At 41.1% G+C, this 20,278-nt stretch overlaps 1 protein-coding gene across 1 annotated transcript in view; it reads left to right on the forward strand.

Moving 5' to 3' along the window:
• The first annotated feature begins 166 nt into the window (after window positions 1–166).
• Window positions 167–20,278, forward strand: part of gas7b (growth arrest-specific 7b) — a 61,932-nt gene continuing 41,820 nt past the window's right edge. The window contains exon 1 of the mRNA XM_085283698.1: window positions 167–589. Within this exon, the coding sequence (XP_085139824.1) occupies window positions 410–589 (180 nt within the window). The 5' untranslated portion in view covers window positions 167–409. The remainder of the gene's footprint in view (window positions 590–20,278) is intronic.

Here is a 20,278-nt window from a genome sequence, read left to right on the forward strand (position 1 = left end):
GCATATAACTAATATATGTATAACACACGTTGCTCAATTACAGAAAAAAAAACCCGTGGTGAGGTTTGTGCTTTTATTTTAAAGGGAAACTTAGCCAACTTCCGCTTTCCTCTGCCTCGTTCTTCCTACTTGACATCCTTGTAACGAGTTTCTGAGACAGCATGCAGGCTGGCAGGCACACTGGCGGAGCAGAGCGCTGAGGGGCGTCCTGACAGCAGCAGCGGTAGCGGCGGTACCAACAGTGGGAGGAAAACAACCTGTTCTCCAAGTTCTCCACAGTTTCACTCCGCCTCTCTACAGCCCTAAAAACCAAACTCCAGTTCCATTAAAAAGTTTGCTCTTTCCTCTGAGGGTGGTGGAGATCATCATCATCATCATCGTCGTGTGGCTTCTTGAGTGAGCAGTGGTCATGTCGGGATCGCACTGCAAAAGTTTGTACCCCTTCAGCGGGGAGCAGCACCAGCAGGGACTGAGCTTCGAGGCAGGGGAGATTATTAAGGTGGTCCAGGCTCTGCCTGGAGGCTGGTGGGAGGGAGAGAAGGATGGAGCCAGGGGATGGTTCCCCTCCAGTTACGTCCAGGTCCTGGAGGTAAGGCTGCAGAATCGATTGTTTTGACTTTTTACTGCATTGGACTGCATTAGATGAAAATGTGCTTGAGTAAATTGAACTTATTTGGCTTTAATTTTGATGAGAACAAGCAGAAAAGTGTATTTTTAATGCCTGTGTGACTCTTGACACACACAGAGTAACAGCTTGGTTTGAACAACAGATGCAAACTTGAAGATAAAGACAGCATTGAATGATGCTCTAACAAATAGTTTTCCCGTGCTGTGCTTATCAGATTAACTCAGACCTTCCCAGCAGTCACCTCTCCGCCTGGCTGAGCGGCTGCGCACTTCCTCATTCCATACGCATTCCAATGAAGCGCTCAGGTCTCCTCTCTGTGCGCCTGACTGCTCTTCATGGTCAAAACCTTTCAGTCCTCGCCCTATCTATCCCCTCTGTGGGTTTAGCCACACTGCTGCTACAAGTCTCACTAGATCTCATACCTTAACATCGGCATGTATGGCTCTGAGAGGAGTAGTCGGTTTTTGACACCACCCTGTGTTTTGAGAGTTGGTTACAATCCTGTTGGGCACTAAGCCCAGCATTCTCAGCGATGGCATTTTTATCTTATCTAGATAGCATATGCAGAAACTTGATTAGTGACAGCTGAATGGTGCTGATGAAAAAAGGGCCATTTGCAGGGGTAAAACAAAAGACCGTTCAAGCACAGCATCTCTTATCTGGTCCCAGACCAGTTTAGGGACAGAGCTGATGGGTGGGGCAGTCGGGTGGTGCAGGTTGAAGAGTTTCATCAAGCAAACCACAGTGAGCTCTAAAGGTGCAACATGTTGGAAATGAAATGGCAGAAGGGTCTTTCTGCCTAATAATAGGGTGATGTTCACATGTTAGTGTTTTAATCATGAGTTTCAGTATGATATGGCTCCAAATAACTTTAATGAATCATGACACTGAAAGGTGTGAAAAGTTGCCTTTTATAATGAGTAAAGGCCAGGCAGAAGTCAGAACTACAGCCCCACACACTCCCATGTTACACTGCTAACACAAACCCCCTTTGGGGTCGTGTCAGGGAGGGGATCCGATGTAAAACTGGTCAATCAAACATGCGTCGCTAGCCGCTGTGTTGACCCCTCATAGCAAGGGAGCAGCAAAAATAGCTTTTTAAAAAGATCTCTATGGACAGTTTCCCTCATCATAGTCAGTGCATGATGGGTAGTTTGTTTTTAAATCTAAAATATCCACATGTGCACTGGTAAGACCTAAATGTAGGGACATTGCTGCTTTGACTGATGCATGGACAGAGGTAGCTAAAGCTCCCTCGCAGACTGATCAGCACCAGAGCCCAGATTACTGTAAGAAGTTTGAATACTGAAATAACTCGAAATGATTCACCGCGGCATGTGCATGTGTGTACATACATGTGTGTCATCTAGGAAAAATGTGGTCCTGGAAAGAAGTACCACAAACATAGTTTTGTGTGCTCTGGCAGGTGTCTGTTTGTCTGACTGTCTGCCGGTCCACGGGCAGATTGTGTCAGCTTTGTTTGAGATGTAATTACAAGACTTCACAGGTGTGTAGTAGAAGGCTGCATTCCACAAGGATGTGTGATTCCTTTTTGTGTCTTTGACATTGACGACATTTCATCTCATTTTGATTTTATGTGTTTTTGTATCTTTAGGTGTTTTTTGTTGTCTTTGAAGTAATATTTTTCTGGTTTTTCTGATCATTGTTTCTCTGGACTTATTTTATCCCTTTTTTTGTTTTTTGGTTGTTTTGTGTCTCTTTGTGTCTTTTTGCTGATTTTGTCCCATCCTGTAGTTATTGTGTCTTGTATTTTTAGGATTATTTTGCATGACTTTGTAGTCATCTTTGTCTGGCTTCAAACCTTTTGTTTCATCATGATAACACAGCAGTCCTTTTAAGCATAGTGCAAATTCTACATGTCAGTCGCACAATAAACAAACATTTGCTTGTTTCTTACTGGTATAATCTTCATTGTTGCTGTTATTCTGTGGATGAAGGATGAAATATAGTTGCATCAGAGTTAGACTGAATGCACTACGATACGTTATAGGCCAGAAATCACCTTTGAAATGGTCTTAAAAACTCTGATTAGGTGCAGTCCTCATGGTAAGAATACTAAAAAGATGGCAGAATATATAATTTTGTAGAACCGGCCAGTCTTCCCCTGCTGGGTGCACTGGCACTTTTTGTAAATCTCTGATGCAATGTGAGGAAAGAGCTCACCCCTTAAACACGGGTGCATTTGGAAACAATAGCTTGCTTATCTGAAACAAGGTGTGACTCATCACACAAATAAAATTTCTCCCCAGTTTATTGTGAACCCACAGAACTCTGCGGTCTGCAGATCATGTTTGATATATTCAATGTTGTGGGTACAACCGCCAGAAGTAACCACTTACCCACAGTTCCTGTCTGCACCGGAGTGGAATCTTCTAAAAATAACCTTACACATCAGAGAAATGACACAGGAGTAAAGTGAGGAAAGTCACTCATCAGTTAGCTTTGCTGGTTCAGTATTGAGCTGGTAAGGTGTTTTTCCCCCTGTTCTCTAACAGCATGAGTCAGTCTGTTTTCCCCAACAGGCCAGTGACGTACACTGGGTTATGTTAAGTAGTGATTCTAAAGCCGACCATAGGTGTGAATATGAATGAGAATATGAATAGTTGTATGTAATATATCTTAGTTCTGCAACAGATTGGCAGCCTGTCCAGAGTGTACTCTCCCTCTTTCCGTATATCAGCTAGGATGAGCTCTAGCCCCCTGTGATTAGCAGAAAATGGGTAGAAACAGTTAACTTTGAGTGAACTAACAGTTAGTTGACAATATGAACTAAAACTAGCATCAATGGCATTTTTTCCAGCATCAACAAAAAGTGCAGGTACTCCCCAAATTAATTTACTTGTCCAACTATGATTGCAGGGGGATAGTTATAGTGGGATTAACCTAAAAGTTAGCAAAAGTACCAGTTCCAAGAGTGAGGTAAAAACAGAAGTCGAAGTGGCCACAACCCTATAAAATACATTTTAACTTTAAAATTCAAAAGGGATATATATATATATATCCCTTTTGAATTTTAAAGTTAAAAATAAAATAATATAATATGCGACAGACTGGCGACCTGTCCAGGGTGTACCCCGCCTTTCGCCCTATGACAGCTGGGATAGGCCCCAGCGCCCCCCGCGACCCTGAAAAGGATAAGTGGATGGATGGATATATATATATATATATTCTTTTTTTTTTTTCTTTTTTTTTTTTTAAACTGCCATATACACTTAAGGTGATCGTAAACATATAAACCAAGATAGGTTTTGCACTAAACATTCCTTTCAATGTTGTAAAGATTGTCATTTTAACATAGGAGTCTGTGATCATTGGCTTTCTTTTAGATGTTTAGATGGCCATTAGATTAACTGCAGTTTTGTTTTTTTTTGTTTTTTTTACTCCTACATTTGCTTCATTTTTCAGCTCTGAATTTACAGCTACGCCTCATTAACTCAGCCGGTGCCGTTTGCATGTTGTGAAACTGGTGTCATTAAAAGTTGCCCAATTAGTTATTGGAAGTAACAGTTTGCAATGCACCCATGCATGCACAGACATCATTGCTGGGTTTATCTTGTATGAAAGAAATGTTAAAAAGGTAATTACTCTCAGATAAGATTTAAATTGTTTCCCATATTTCCTCAGAGTTTAAAATTCAGGGCAGAAAAGCAGTTAAGATATCAGTGATTAAAGAAAAGATTTAATCCCCCACCACCTCTTTCCACCCCTGTAATGTTAATCCTGTCCTAATGAGCTTAATGCAATATTAGGTTAAAGTATACCTCTGTCAACACAGACTCTACTACCAGGATTATAGCATTATAATCTGGAATGAAGGTTGACCTCCCACTTCATGTAAGCTAAAGTACACATATTGAAACTTGAGATTTCACAGTCAGTGTGTCATCTGGGCTGTAGGTTGATCAGACATGTTTTGAAGGCTGTAAGATTGCACAATGAAATGACTAATAGTGAAAAAAAAGCCACTTCTGTATTTTCCTCATTTAGTTTACGTATTCAAACCTCTGTCAAAAAAAAATCTGTTCTCTGGCGCAGAGTAACTCCGCTCCCTAACCTTCAGAATCATAAGTGATCATAAATACAGGACATGCATTAATCCCTTTGTATAGCTGGCACATTTAACAATGCAGCTGTGACCTGGCTCTGTTGTCATCTTCAGCATTGTCGCTTTGTTCTACAAACAGCGTCATTCTTCTGAGCATAATGAATCATTCACATTGTAGTTCTGCTGTTTTTAACAGACCAACACTTGTTGCTGCTTTAAAGTTGGGCTAATATTCAAAACAACTGCCTGTTAAAGACCAAAAGCTGAACTCTTAGCAGTAAAACACATTTAATATTTGCTTGTGTTTATCTTACGCTGTGTTTTCAGGATTTATTTTCATCTATTCTTTGTCACCGTACAACTTACGGTCTAATTTTAAATTTAATTACAATGGTTACTACAGCATGGACCTTTTCTAGACTTCTTGTGAACATATCATTAGTTATTGTAACATTGTACTCCCCAACGTTATTGCAAGGATGTTGCGACATAACTATAACGTAGTCCGACTGAGTCAGAGACAAGCAGTAAGAAAATGATACATGTTATAAGTAAGCTTACAAGCTTTGCTCTTCGGGAATGTTGATAACAATTAGAACCCAACTGATACAGGATTTTTAAGAATGATACAAATACTTCAAAAAGCCAATATTCTGATATATGGCCCTATTGACATATAAAACAAAAGCAGATTTCCCTAACATCTGTTTTGTGAAGATGGGATACAACGCACATCATGGTGACCAGGGTTTTGTAGGAAAGGAGAAATCACCTTGTTGGTGCAAAAATACTGGTTTATGGCCATCAGACTGTATTAGTTTTGGAGGCTTTTGTAGATTCAACCAAAGAAATGGGAACAAATCATGTCATTGCAACAGGCAGCGAGTAACAAAGTGTTTAAAGAGACCATTTTAAATTGGTTATGTTATGTGGTTCATTCATTGACCTCGGTGTTTCTATGCTTGACATATTCATAGGTCAGTGTAAGTGGCTTAACAAAGACAACAGAAAAATGGTCAGGCAATAGCCAGTGTGCAAAGAGGAGATCTTGAGAAAGCCTGGGGAACGATTGTTCAAGATCACTATAAAAAATTACAAGAAAGTCTGGCTGCTTGGAAGCAAAATATAAATCACTGGTGTGTGACTCAAGACTTTTGCACAATACTATAGCTGCCAGGTGATGTCATAATAATAAAATCAGGACTTAACCGCTATAAAGGAGCCACTTGGCAAAGGGTTGGAGGTACCTGTTACCTTTTTAATGTAATGGCTGTATTACATATAAAATACATATAAAATTGAATTAAAATGAGTTCAAATGTGTCCAACTGCTCCTAAAAGTGTTTCCCACATAGTTACCTGCAATTATTTGGCCAAATATGAGAAACAAAGTCACGCTGTCATGTTTTTTTAAGATGACATCCTCCCACAGTTATCTTGCAAAATCAAGTTTTTATTTGATAAGAAATTATAAAATTGCTGTTCCCAAAGACGCTGTGACTAAAAACAGTGGTATGACACATTACATCACTGTTTGGCTCCTTAATGTCCAACTATTAAAGAGGAAATGAAAGAGCAGGTCGTTAAAGAAGTGATTGACTTTTTTCTATTAGGAGTTCGTGCATGGTTCGTGAATGACATCACTGCATAGAGTTTAGATGTGAGGACTTTTGTCAGCAAATGAATACCATCCTTCCGTCTTTTTAGAAGTTCCTTTCATTCGTTAGCACATTTCCATCTCTATTCTTAATCACCCCAACCCGCTGCACATCCTTTCCAGCTTGATCTCCCTGCCTAGCCAGTCAGTGCAAGTTCTTTTCCCCTTCCATTCGGTCCGGCCTCACACACACTTCAGTAAAAGCCTTTTCTGCCTTTGCAGTACGCCTAGCCTCCCAGCACTCCTGTCTACTTCTTCATCTCTCTGACTTTCCTACTTTGTTAACCTCTTCTTTTGAATGCTTTCCTGTACTTCCCCTTGTGTCACTTTGTCCACGTTCCTCTCTCCAAAGGATACACCAAAAACCACCTTGGCGGTGTTCCTCACTATTCCGTCTGTCCTTTCTCTTCCCTGGCATCCAGAGTCTGTCTCCTGAACTCTGCGCAACAGTCTTCAACTTCCACCTTTTAATCCTCACCTCTGCTTTCACTTGCTTCCTCTTCTTAATTTCCAAAGTCATCCTATAGGCTAGCATTCATTCTCACCTGCTACATTCTCTCCTGACACCATATTCACATATGAATTTACTTAATAATTGGGTCATGATGAACTGACAGGCTTTTTTTTTGCCAATTCACACACCGGTTGAATTTGTTTATGCAAATAAGATGGCAGGTTAACTGATAATAGAATAATTTGTAGTTGCAGTCCTAGCTTCAGCATAAACAGACAGAATCCAGGCCATGCTGGGTGACCCTTCTAAAATGGGTTTAATAATTCACTGAATTGTTGACACAGTGGGTTATAGCCCTTAACAACTGGGCAGAGGGTACTTATATGCTCTCGTTACTCTGGGGCTATATATGACATTTCCATAACAAATCAGGGCTCCCCATGAAGTGTTACACTATTAACAAGGGCACTTAACATGTAACCAAAGCCTTGCAGCTGGGGGCTGCCTGGGGCCATCTGGAGGGAGACTCCCCACCCCCTCAATTCCTTCATATAGATAAAATATTTTTAGTGTAGGTTTCCCAGTAACTTATGGTTAAGTGCGAGTTTTCTTCCATGGAAAATGATGTAATTCTAATTTTCCTATATTTTAATATCAGTATATATTGTTTTTCCTCCAGCTTAAATGCTTTATTATTAAGTCTTCATGTAGCCAGGGGAACTACTGTAAGCAATTTGGAACAAGCTGAAAATGGTGGAGAACCACTTTGTCTACTTAATGCTTGTCCCAGCAGAGAGTCAGCTGTGTTTATTGTGAAACCGGAGCGCTGAGAGCTATTTAGGGGGCTTCTAGTAGAGGTTTTAGGACGGTGATTTAGGCTGGCATAATCCGTGGTGTGGAATGCCGGGGGTCAGACGACTGCTGGCGAGTCTTCAGCGCACAGCCAGGTGTTTCCCCTGCGTGCTGGAAAAGTAACACCACCGCTCCTGCGCTGATGTCATTCTGAAATATACGTAGTCACTTGTTGTCACGGAAAGCAGTTTGTGTGGAAATATCAGCTGGATAACTGTGAAGCACCCACCTTCACAATCACACCTTATCAATCACAATCTGTTGTTTGTTTTGACACTGAAGATGAGCTGTGTTGTTTTTATATATCTCCTTGCAGAAATAATAACTCGGTGCATTGGAACAGACCTAGCAAGGTAGAATGCTTTCATTTCTATTGTTCTGCTGAACTCACGTGCAGCTATTTCAAATTGTAGCATGAGACACATTAGCTTAGTTAAAGTGCAATCATAGTTACTTTCACTTAGGCCTAATTCAGCCAAAATGTGTTGACACATTACTCCGTAATAGTGCGTAAATCTGTGTGCTGGGAAAACTCAAAATGAATGAACATATTAAACTGTTGTTTAAATCTGACTCTCACTCATGTGTGTAAAGCTTCTTTGGACTGAGCTCGGCTGAGGGTTGTGCTGTGAAGAGTATTTGCAAGCACGCATTGTCTGAGCTACATGGAAGATGGATGGTGTTGGTAATAGTTTATGTATCGAGTGTTTTTGTTGCTGGGATTATAGACTTGTTTAGGCATGTAAATCATATGGTCATGTCAGGAAAGAAGGTGGACTCCCATGGGAACTCCTGGGACCTTTAAAATCTGTTGCTGCTGTACAGCTCCATCTCCAGGCAAATGTTGCTAATAGGTATAACCATACCTCTAGAAACTTAGTTAACTGTACTAAACCTAAAGGGTGGAGTCCCTTTTTGTAAGCTACAACTGTCTAGTTTCTGTGTGATGAGATTATACTGCTAAAATAATAACATAAATCTAACTTCCTTCCTTACTATGAGATTGTAATCACTAGAAGATGTGGGGGTGGTTGTCAGCTTGTTAGTTTCTAAAAGGTGCTGCAAGGGGATGTTTTTCCCTCTGTTCAACAGTGTAATAATAAACATGATGTCTACCCTTCAGGTCAGTGCTGAGACTCAGAGGCAATGTTTCTGTTACCTAAAGCTTATTATTTTGCATCCAAAGTTTATGGTCACAGCTGAGAGTTGGAAAATGTGTTGATGCAATGATAGTCAGCTCCTTCTTTCACTCCTACTTTCTAGTGCAGGGGTGTCAAACTCCGGGCCTTGAGGGCTGGTGTCCTGCAGGTTTTAGATCTCACCCTGAGTCAACACACATGAATCAAATGATTAGTTTATTACCAGGCCTCTGGAGAACTTCAAGACATGTTGAGGAGGTCATTTAGCCATTTGAATCAGCTGTGTTGGATCAAGGACACATCTAAAACCTGCAGGACATTGGCCCTTGAGGCCTGGAGTTTGACACCTGTGCTCTAGTGCAGCGGTCCCCAACCTTTTTTGCGCCACGGACCGGTTTATGCCCGACAATATTTTCCTGGACCGGCCTTTAAGGTGTCGCGGATAAATACAACAAAATAAAACTAGTACCGGTACCGAAAAAAAGAAACTTTATTCATAACACACGTGAAAAGACCAAGGAAAACCGAGTAAACGATAAAAACGATAACAAAATAACGCTGAAAACCGATTAAAAACCCTGAAAACCAGACATTTCACACCTGAGCCTCAACTCTCGTGGCCCGGTACCAAACGACTCACGGACCGGTACCGGTCCGAGGCCCGGGGGTTGGGGACCGCTGCTCTAGTGGATCAACTGTTTTGAAGAAATCCACCAATTTTGTAGGCATTATGGATTTTATTATGGACTTTGAGGTGGAGATCTTCACAGGACCAAAACAGTCTCTGAAAAAACACAAATCCACTGTAAGTAGATTTATAGATCCCAAGCACCGCAAGACCCAACCTGAATAGACCAGAGAATAAGAGAATTTATCCAAAATGATGCTGACCTAGAAACCCAACCCAAACTCTGCTGGTATTTAGGTATTGAACATGTTGAGACAACCCAATTTAAACTAACTAGAATTTGGTCAATTTGGAATTGGGTAAGGTCGGAACAAGTCAGTTCAGGTGGGAAACGCCAGATAAATTATAACATCTATAACGAAGTCTATCAGTAGGTAATTCCCAACATGACACACACAGTCTTAACCAGGAGGATTAGGTGGGACAACCTGTACTAACTGGAACATTTATGACTCTTTTCCACTAGCCCCTAGTGGGCTTGACTTTGCTCTACTCTATTCAGTTTCAGTCGTTTTCCATTTCAGTTGAGCACCACCTCGCTGTGGGTGGGATCGTTATAGCAAGGCGCCCCGAAAGTCCCGTGACGTCTTTTGTATGTAGTACAAACACAGCACAATAATGGAGGCGATGTTTTGATACGTACTCAATCATCCAGGTAAGGAAATCCTAAAAAGTTTATGCCCTTCATCTGGACATAGAGTTTTAAAACGCAACGTCGAGATGATCAGAATCAACTTTTTGGGAATGGAGGCGAAGGTATAACTGCTATAGATATAGGTGTATAGATCTGTGTCAGACTCTAGGTAAAAGACGAGAGCCAGAGACCACACTGTTGGTTTGTGGTCAGCCATTTCCTTCATTGGTTTGATTCTTGTTAAGAACTCACTCTCATGATTCATCCAGTGTCATGACTCCCTGGCCAATCAGTGGCATGCAGTCTGATGGCGTTGCATTTGTGGCTCGACGTAGCTCGGGGTTGAGCATGTAGTGAAAGGTATCTGGTATCAGGTACTGCCACCTAATCGTAACCCTAAAAACCAAGTAGAGTAGACTCGAGTTGAGTGGACTAGGTAGTTTTAGGATGGCACAGTAAAATCTAACGCCTCATTTCCTCTAGCGCCAACTATCAGCTGGTCACGGCAAGAACTGCATTCGTTTCCGTTGAGAGCTCAGTGAGTTTAGTACTCGAGTGGAAATTGGAATAGAGGATTGAGACCATATCCGATCTTGAGATAAGCAGGCTCGTGCAGATAAGCTCTGCACGCTGGTGAGCACGTTCCTCCGCATGCAGAACATAGCATAGTAGGACATTATTTGTACGGGTGAAGTAGAAAAGTCACAGGGCATGTGAAATTCACATAAACTTGTAGAGGGCAAGATGTAACAGAACGGGCTTTGTTTGTTGTAGTGAAACACACTCTCACACACACATATATGCATGTGCTCAATGATGAGGCATTGGGCAGACAATGACAGTTTGTGGGAGCATATGCACAATATCTCTATGTGACTGAGTGCATGTTTAAACAGGCATGTGAATCCCTCCTCCTCCCCGAGTGTCTGATGTGTCTCTAAATCTGGGAATGTGGCTTTGCTTTAGGCTCCCACATCTGCCCAAACCAAAACAATGTCTCCCAAGTAAAGATATGGTCCGCAGACCCTGTCACTCTGTTTCCCCCTTCAAGAACTGTTTAATTCTTTCACTGCACCACCCCTCCTACATTTACTTTCGCTGTGTCTTGACACTTTTTTCTCCTTAGGTCTAGTAGGCGGCGGCCCAACACGCATGTGAGAAATTTCTCCCCCACTGAGCGAGCCCAGAGGGTGAGGAGGTCAGTGGTACAGTCTCCTCTGAGGCCCATTCATAACACAGATGATAAGATATGTTTTCAGTGGTTCGCATGTGAGTCTTAAAGTTTTTGTTTCACATCAGTTTTTGCCAGTTCCCAGTATAACTTTCATCTTTACCGTTTCCTTTTCTTTTTCCCAAAAATGTTTAGTTTGTATTAGTTTCAGTCTTACTTTGTTTTGTGGATGTCATTTGTCAGGGGAAAGAATATCATCTTTGTGACAGTTTCACATTTTGTGACCACACCTGGCTGGATCATCATCAGATCATTTGGTCCCGGGTGAAGGTGTTGATTGGGCATCTGTTGTTCTTTTCACACAGACATCAGTGTCAGCATTTCATGTGTGAACCCAGGATGTGCAGACATGACAGTGTCGCCCTAGAAAGGGAAGGTGGAGGTATTTATGAGTGAATAATAGGAAACAGACACTTCCACTTGCTGTTACACCTTTGTTCCCATGCCTCTCTGATAGAGATGGCACGATACCACTTTTTTATGTCCGATACCGATACCGATATCATAAATTTGGATATCTGCCGATACCGATATGAATCCGATATAGTGTTTTTTAATCAACAAAACTGTTTTTTAAAATATCTTGCTGCATTTTGCAAGTCTGCAAGTTCATACTCAAGTTTAAAACAACAACTACACTAAAGCTATTCTGTTATACCTGTATACAAAAAAAATATTTCATAGTTCAGCAATACTGATCAATCTAATAAACTTAGACCTACACCATCCTCCCTATTCTGGTATTTTAAAGAGTACTTAGCGTAAATATTAAGCAACCTAACTAATAGGGTTCCAACTCCCAGCAACAACAAAAAGAAATAAATAAAAAATAGGGAACCACCCCTCACACTCCACCTCATGATGCTTAATCGACGTAATCAACCTTAATTTGATGCAGTGTGAAAAAAAATGCACAGAAATCAATTATTTTTCAAGAAATATTAAATAGATTCAACATCTTTCTTCAACAAAATTGCAGACTGCACAGATGGTACCTTCCCAAAGTAAAAAGTACTATAGCTTACTAGGGTATATATATTAGACGTAATAGTTACTATATACAGTAATTGACTTCTATTCATTTTACATCAAATTAAAACTTTGGGTGTCAGATAATTATTTATTAAAAGCTCGACATTTTAAATGAGAATAAGAAAGAAAAGTATGTCTTTGTGCCCCCTTTTCCCTGTTCATGCCCTATCGGCCCCCCTGGCTAAACTTTGCTAGATCCGCCCCTGCACAGTTACAGCCGTCAGCTACGTAGAAAAAGATCCTGGTGTAGAAAGTAATATTAAATAAATTCTAACAACAGCTTATCAAGCTTAAACGTTCTGCTGTTGTTCAGCCGCTGGTTTCCTCTTTCTGGTGCAAAGTGGGCCAAAAACAAACAAGAGACACGGACTCGCGACAGAAAAGCCGATCAGCTGATCATTTAAGCAGTTTCACGATTGAAGTAGCAGCCGGAGAGCGAGAGGCAGTCGCTTGTTAAGCTTAACGTGGGAATGCTTTACAAACATTCAGAGATGGACTTACACACTTGTTTTACTTCTCTCGGGGATAACTTTGTCGGAGATGAAATGCCAGGTTGCTAGCGAAGCTCCACATGCTATCCAGACCACCGACAGGTCCGGCATGCCACAGCTGCTCTATCACGTGATGCATACTGCTCCGACTGCTAACGTTCTGAGGTGAGTTACGGCGTGTTGCAAGTTTTGCCAGGTGCTTTCGTGATATTTAATGGATCGGATTACATTTTTTATTTTTCTCCGATATCCGATCCAGTAATTTAGGTCAGTATCGGACCGATACCGATACGTAATATCGGATCGGTCCATCTCTACTCTCTGACATGTAGCGTTAGGAGATGGAGTGAGCAGGGAAACAAGATCGCTGCTGCATGCCTCGCTACAATTCTGCAGAAACTCCAGACCAGAGATGGCCCCCACTCTCAGGCTGCATCTTAGAGTTTGTGTATGTGGCTTATGCTCACTGGTGGCTGTTTACGACTCTGCTCCAGTGTGTGTACAGATGGAATTTGTTTGTTTTCTCCTCAAGACGTGCCCGACTGTATGCAGCAGGAAACGACTAAACTCTGATGCAAACTACAGGCTGCATTTTATTTTGTTTTTGAAGGTCTAATTAGAGTAAGGATCAGGATTCTTGTAACTTTGTTATTATCTTTGGTAATAACTGAAGCAGACATGTACCAACCTAACCAACAGATTACAAGCAGGGATGAATTAATACTTCATCATCATAGGTGGTAACCTTAATCCTAATCCTAAAAAAAAAATACAAACAAGACAGCACAAGCGAGAATAGCCCACAGACGTTGTTTGTGAAACATAGGCAGCTGATCTGTCCGTAGGCTGTGCTTAGAACCACCACAGAAGCCTATTGGATCAATCTAATCATACTTAAAGTTGGGTTTTGTCTTAAGTGACTCATATTCTGCTAACTCCATAGTTCTGATATTTGCACCTTACTAGTGAACTAGCTTTTCCTGATTCACAGACCAAGATAAACCTTATTTGCCTCACACTGGGCCTCGATGCAGCCTCTCCATTTACTGTCTATCTGAAACTGCTAGCTTTCCTCTCCCTTTAAGCCACCTTTTTTCTGATTGGCTGCGCCTCACAAACAGGAAGGTTGAACTGCAAATGGGCAGCGCTTAGGTGTCCATATAATGGTAAATGGACTGATTCTTATATAGCGCTTTTCTACTCTCAAAGCGCTGTATACAACATGCCACATTCACCCAATCCCACCCATTCTCCTAAGCACTGACTCTAAACTGAGTGCTTTTCTAACAATATTCACACTCTGATGGACGCATCGGAGAGCAACTTTGTTAGGGGGTTAGTATCTTTCCCAAGGATACTTGATACTTGGCATGCAGACTAAAGGAGCCAGGGATCAAACCACCAACCTTCCGATCAGTAGGTGACCTGCTCTACCTCCTGAGCTACAGCCACAGTGGGAGTGGATATCTACTGACATCATAAAGCCAGGAGTAGAAAGGGAGATCTTATTTCTTCCTGCCATTGTAGTCTTGTCGCAGAAATGCAGAGCAGACTATACACTGTACGTATTCCGTGACTTGGTGAAGAAGTATGATTAACATGGATTTCATTTGTTAGAAATACCCATAATTCTTTGTATCAAGTCAGTACAGCTGACCTGTTGCTGCCTGCACTTGTTGCTGCAAATCCACATGTTGCTGTGAGGGCCAGTACCTCCTGAAATTACAGCACCGACTCTGTGGTGCAATTTACAAAAACAAACAAACAAAAACAAATATTGAAATTCGTATTGGCCGTCCTGTTACCGGCCGTAGCGCCTAATCTGCCTCCTCGGTCTGTATCACGTGTAACTCTGTATGGAGTCATGCTTACATTTGCAAAACGGTTTCTTAATTCACAGACAGAGAACTACAACAGCAGGCTTTGGAAAACAGGAACAACTTTAAACAGCAATGTTTGTGTTAGCTTCTGCAAAGCCAATTTCAGATGATGTGTTCAGGTCATATGTTATTAAAAAATATTCATTTTCAGTTTCAATTTCATCCACTTTCCTTAATCTTCAACTCATCTATTTTCTTCTTTCTTGTTCTTTTGTGGCTACAAATGCAGTATTTACACAAAAGCCAATTCATTTTGTTTGTTACTGAGACTAAATCACACTCATTTTTGCAGGTGCTGGTAGTGTGTCCGCAGTGGGCACAGAACAGGTGCTGTACCTTCAGAGTGTGGTTAGCAAGCCTGTTCTGCGTGGACAAATTCTGTTTCACTGAACTGTAGTTGGTTTAAAACACTGTCTTATGTAGGAGGTCTTCCAGATGAAGGGAATCTAAGTAAAAGTATGTGGGAAGAGGGTGTAGGGGATTGGAATTCAGCCTATATATAGCACCAGTTATCCACTTGCTGGATCATCTTTGAAATTACAGTAGTCAAGCTTTTCTCTCATGTTCCTCTAATCCAGGGGTCGACAACCCGAGGGACGCTTGCAGGGTTAAATAATGGCACGACCATAGCTGGACTGGCCATCGGGCATACCGGGCATTTGCTCGGTGGGCTCATGATTTTTTGCTGGCCGGTGTGTAAAAATAACTCAGTTGTTTGGTGGAGACCAGCAGGTGTATTTTCGTTATGCTGACTTTTTACAGTCAGTTACAATAACTCGTACTAGCTAGCATGATGGAGTTTCTATACAGCTGGGTGGGTGCTTTGATGTTACTGATAGTGAACTTTATTTAATTCATAAGGTTAATTATTAGAGTTGCCAACCGTCCCGGAATCGTCTCGTATTCGGAGAAAATATTACGCGTTTCTTATTGAGGTGAAAAGGAACACAGTTTGTCAGGTACTTCAGCTACAATGAAAAAGACACAAAGCTGGAATTTTTCTGTGTCTTTATGCTGCACAACTGTTTGTTCTTCTCTTATTCTGTCCCCCCGGTTGTTATTTCAATCATGAAACTGATCAATGATCAGCTGATCGACTTTTCTCTCTTGTTTGTTTATCTCCCACTTTGTTCCAGAAAAAGGAAACCAGTGGATGTCGCGCTAAACAACAGCAGCACGTTTAAGCTTGATCAGCTGTTGTTAGAATTTATTTGATATTCATTTCTAGTATCAGCTGATGTTTGCTGGAGCCACAGCTGTAAAGCTGCTGGTCACGATGTCGGTTTGAATATGTGGTGAGAGGGAAACATGAAGATGAAACCAGGAGATGGCCTTACTGAATCATCAGAGCTGAACAGGTGATGGAGAAACAGGTTTACCTTTTAGGTGACATGAATGAGTTGAAGGGAAGTTATGAACTGTTTCTGAGAGACAAATAACACCAGGATCCTTTTTTATGTAGCTGACAGCTGGTAACTGTGCAGGGGCGGGTCTAGCAAAGTGTTGCCAGGGGGGCAGGTAGGGAATTAACAGGGAGAGGGGGGCACAAAGAAATACTTCCTTATTCTCATTTAAAATGTCTGGCTGCTATTAAATAATTATCTGAAGCTTACAACCAACGTTTTTATCTGATGTAAAATGTATAGAAATCATACATATACCAACAAGATTGTCACAACAGCGTTTGTTTTCATTCAAAGGCTTTATGTCTTTAATACCTGGTGGGCCGGTCTGTGGTCAAAATGCCCGGGCCGATTTTTTTGTCCCAGTCCAGCTCTGGGCACTACACGCAGTGAATTAATCTGAGAGGGTGCATTAAAAAATAAATGGCCACGCCAGCGGTGCACATCGCAAATCAGCTCGCATAGACACATTAGTTGTGCCGCTTCTTAATGACGGTATCTTAGCTAACAACCCCAACTACCAGATTCAACTTGTAATTGGCTAAAAATAACTTCGCCTACTGGTGAGGGGGACGTTGTTAGCTTTCCGCATTTCCGCTCAGCGCAGCATCAGCACCACGAAAATGCACGGATACATCCGTAGACTCGAGACAGAATTCACAATGTGTTTTTGGGACTTTCAGGTGTTTGGACCAATGTTTTATTTTTCTGATCAAACCAGAAAGCTTTAATGAGCAGCTGGATTTGTCTCATAATGCCAGTTAATGCAACACCGAAATGCAGCTGGAATCCATAGCTGTCTGTGTTCATGGAGCTGCATGTTCACCTGCTGGACATCACTACCTGACAAGTTTAACTGTCTTCAGAACATTGCAGAGGCCTTATTGACAGTATTTGGCTCTACATATCTGTGTGAGCAGATTTTCTCTCACATGAGTCCTCAGGTAGCCTCTGAATGCTGGACACTGGGAGACCTGTGTCTCTGAGTGGGAGACCAGAGATCACATTAACATGTGTGTCTCTGTATTAACAAACATGCCATATTGGCCCAGTTAATTTTTCTTATCATTCTTGTGAGGAGACCATAAATAGCATTTGCATTTTCTGTTATACAGTTCATTTGCTGTTATGGATAAAAAGTCTTGTTTCAAAGTAGCTGATAACTATTCGCTGATAGCTGCCAACATCTGCAAACAAATATAATTCTATAAAGTGGTTCTACATAGTGTGTAACTGTTCATATAGAGCGTTATTAAATTTATTGCTAATGCAATCATATGGCACATTGACTTCTGAGGAAATTTTAGATGGCACTCGTCATCAGAAAGGTTGCTGACCCCTGCTCTAATCCAACCACATGTGATGTTTTTCACTCTTTCACAGCCTTTGCGTTTTGCCTGCTCCTTACCTGGTTTGCCTACCTGTGCATGACTGCTGCTCGTTTAGGAATGAAAAATATGGATTTTTCCTGCTTTCCTGTGTTTCAGTCCTCTCTTGCTGTAGTTTAGAGTTTCTGCCTTCAGGCTAAAAACACATCTCTGGAAGGCTTGTAGCTAGCTTGTGACAGACAGCTTGGAAATAAAGTTTTTTAAATGTAGTGTTCTTGGAGCATAATTCCCCCTCTTTGCCCTTATTTTCTTTACTGGTGCATTTATGTGGATGTGGAGCTGGAATCTATACATTTTGCATAAGATTGATTGGATGATTCAGCAGTAAAATAGTGTTCAGTGACATTTTTTTGCAGCATTCAGTGTATCTATTAACTCCACTGTTCCATGTTTAATAAGATCCATTTGGTATTATCAACTGAAATCCCTGGATTGTCTTTGATTGCGCGAGGCTGTTTTCGGTGCTAAAACATTTGCAGTTGGATTAAAGAAAGAAAAGGAAAAAAAAGGCAAATGTTCACGACAGAGCTGTGATTTTGCATGAACTCTCATGGGTTCATTGAAAATCAGAGCAGTCTATTACATTCTTACTTTCTGATTCACAAGATAAAGGGTACTTAAGGTTTAGATTAGAAGAGCAAGGATCTGTAACTGATGGTCTGACCCCCACAGAGTCACGACATCATGGAGTCAGTCTGGGGTTACGTGAAGAGTCAGAGGATACTCTCTTCTGATACTGTTTTGTTTATAGGCTTTCTACAAACTATTTGTTATATAATTGTTGAAAACATTTTACTTTTATTAGGGTAAAACCTTTACGTGGAGGTACTTGACATAAATCTGGGGACACTGAGCTGTGTAAAACTGTGTCAAGGGGCTTTTTTAAATAGATGACCCCTGGTTTTGGAGTGTAGGCTCATCAATTACAGCTTACATATGAAATATGAATACTTGAAATTATCTCTGTTTCTGGATTCATCCTGCTGAAAGCCAAACAGCTGCTCTGACAAAGCCTCCTCTCAGACATCCATGTGCTTCCACAGGGATCACTAGAGGTCAGCGATGCAAGATCAAAAAAACAAACTCTTTTTTTCACACATCCTGTCACGAATCGGGAGAGACTGAGTCACTCGGACATGTTTGATGACAGCTAAGCAGTAGTCCTGTCCAGTAATCTGTAGAAACTCTGGATCAGTAAGGCTGCGTGTCGGTCCTCCTCCACACAGCCAGTGTGTGGGTGACCAGCGTTTCTCAAACCATGTGATCCCAGCGAGTGACAGTTTCATCTGATGATTCGCCTTAGATGGACAGTCTGATGTCTGTGTTGTCAGGATGCTAACCTGCCGAAAGCTTACAGATGGATTTGTCACTCAGACTGTTGCTCAATGATGGAAACAGCTCACAATCTGAAAAGATCATGTCTGATGTCAGTGGAAGGTTATTCTGCATTTTCAAGTTGCTCAAGTCAGCAAACAATTTTGACATCTTAGGGATTTTTAAAATAGCATAGAAGTTGAAGTATACCTCATTTTCTCAAAAGTTAGATCATGAACAGAGTCTGAACTTCCTTTGAAATGTTTCTAGTATTCCCCTTAGTTCTCAGCTGAGACTGTTAAAGGGCGGAGGGTTAACTACCTAGTTTACTAGGCTGTTTTTCTCTTACTGACCTCAATGTGAGACAGCTATTTATTTAAAGGCATTTTCCAAGGGAATTTAACAAATTATTCTTGGTTTTCCAGGCAGGAAGCCAGTGTCCCTGAAATAGAGAGACCATGAGGTATTTTGTTTTCCATAATAAGAGATGCTGCCTGTGTTTGGGGATTTGTGGGAAATGTCTGTAATCGGGGGGAGAAAATGCTGGGATCTGTTTATGATAGCAGCGCGGAGCATTTCGTGGCTTCGTTTGGAAAAGATAAGATAAAAAAATATCCAAATTTCAAAAAGTAAAATTTAACAGTTGTGGAAAATATGATTAAGGCTCCATAGTTCATTGTAAAACAGCCGTAATCACAATTTCAGCTTCCACTCTTTGTACATTTAAGCACATTAAACTTGTGTTATGCTTTAGATTTATGACGATAATTCAAACATTTCTACTCATATTTTATTAACAAAAAATTTAAGCCACTCAAGAACAGCACAACAAGTTGTAGACTAAGCTAAACTGCCCTTTTCTGTTGTATTGGTTTTATAATTACAGTCACACATTCAACAGACAAAACCTTCTTTTCTGAGACTTATAGTGACAAACCTTACTAATTGCTAACTAGTTGATAACTTTATCTGACAGCCACTTGGTGCTCGACAGACGGAGTGGAGTGGGTGTATTGGTTGTTTGGTTTGTTTTTCTGAACAAACACTTTCTTGTCCAAAAAGACTAGCTAAAGTTGCTACAGAGGTAGCAAAGAAAACCTTTTAGCTAGGAAAAAGAAATGCTCTAATAGCTGTATTAGCAAAAGACCTCAAACTCGTCAGACTATAGAGCAACTTCAGTTGGAATTCAGCGGCAAATATCGCAGTTTATCAACTAGAACTTCAACATCAATTTTAAAAAATGCAGCATCACTCTGTGGCTTTGAAGCCTTGATGGATGAAATGTGGACAAAGGCTACGTTCACACTGCAGGTCTTAATGCTCAATTTTTTTGATCAAATCCGATTTTTTTGTCTGCTTGTTCTCACTACAAATAAAATGTGACAGCAAACGCGCTCTAGTGTGAACCCTCAAAGCGTCCC

This window comes from Mchenga conophoros, linkage group LG8, assembly GCF_057382185.1.
Source record: "Mchenga conophoros isolate Kocher_MC1m ecotype Shallow Benthic linkage group LG8, M_conophoros_male_GT1.1, whole genome shotgun sequence".
NCBI classification, from domain to species: domain Eukaryota; kingdom Metazoa; phylum Chordata; class Actinopteri; order Cichliformes; family Cichlidae; genus Mchenga; species Mchenga conophoros.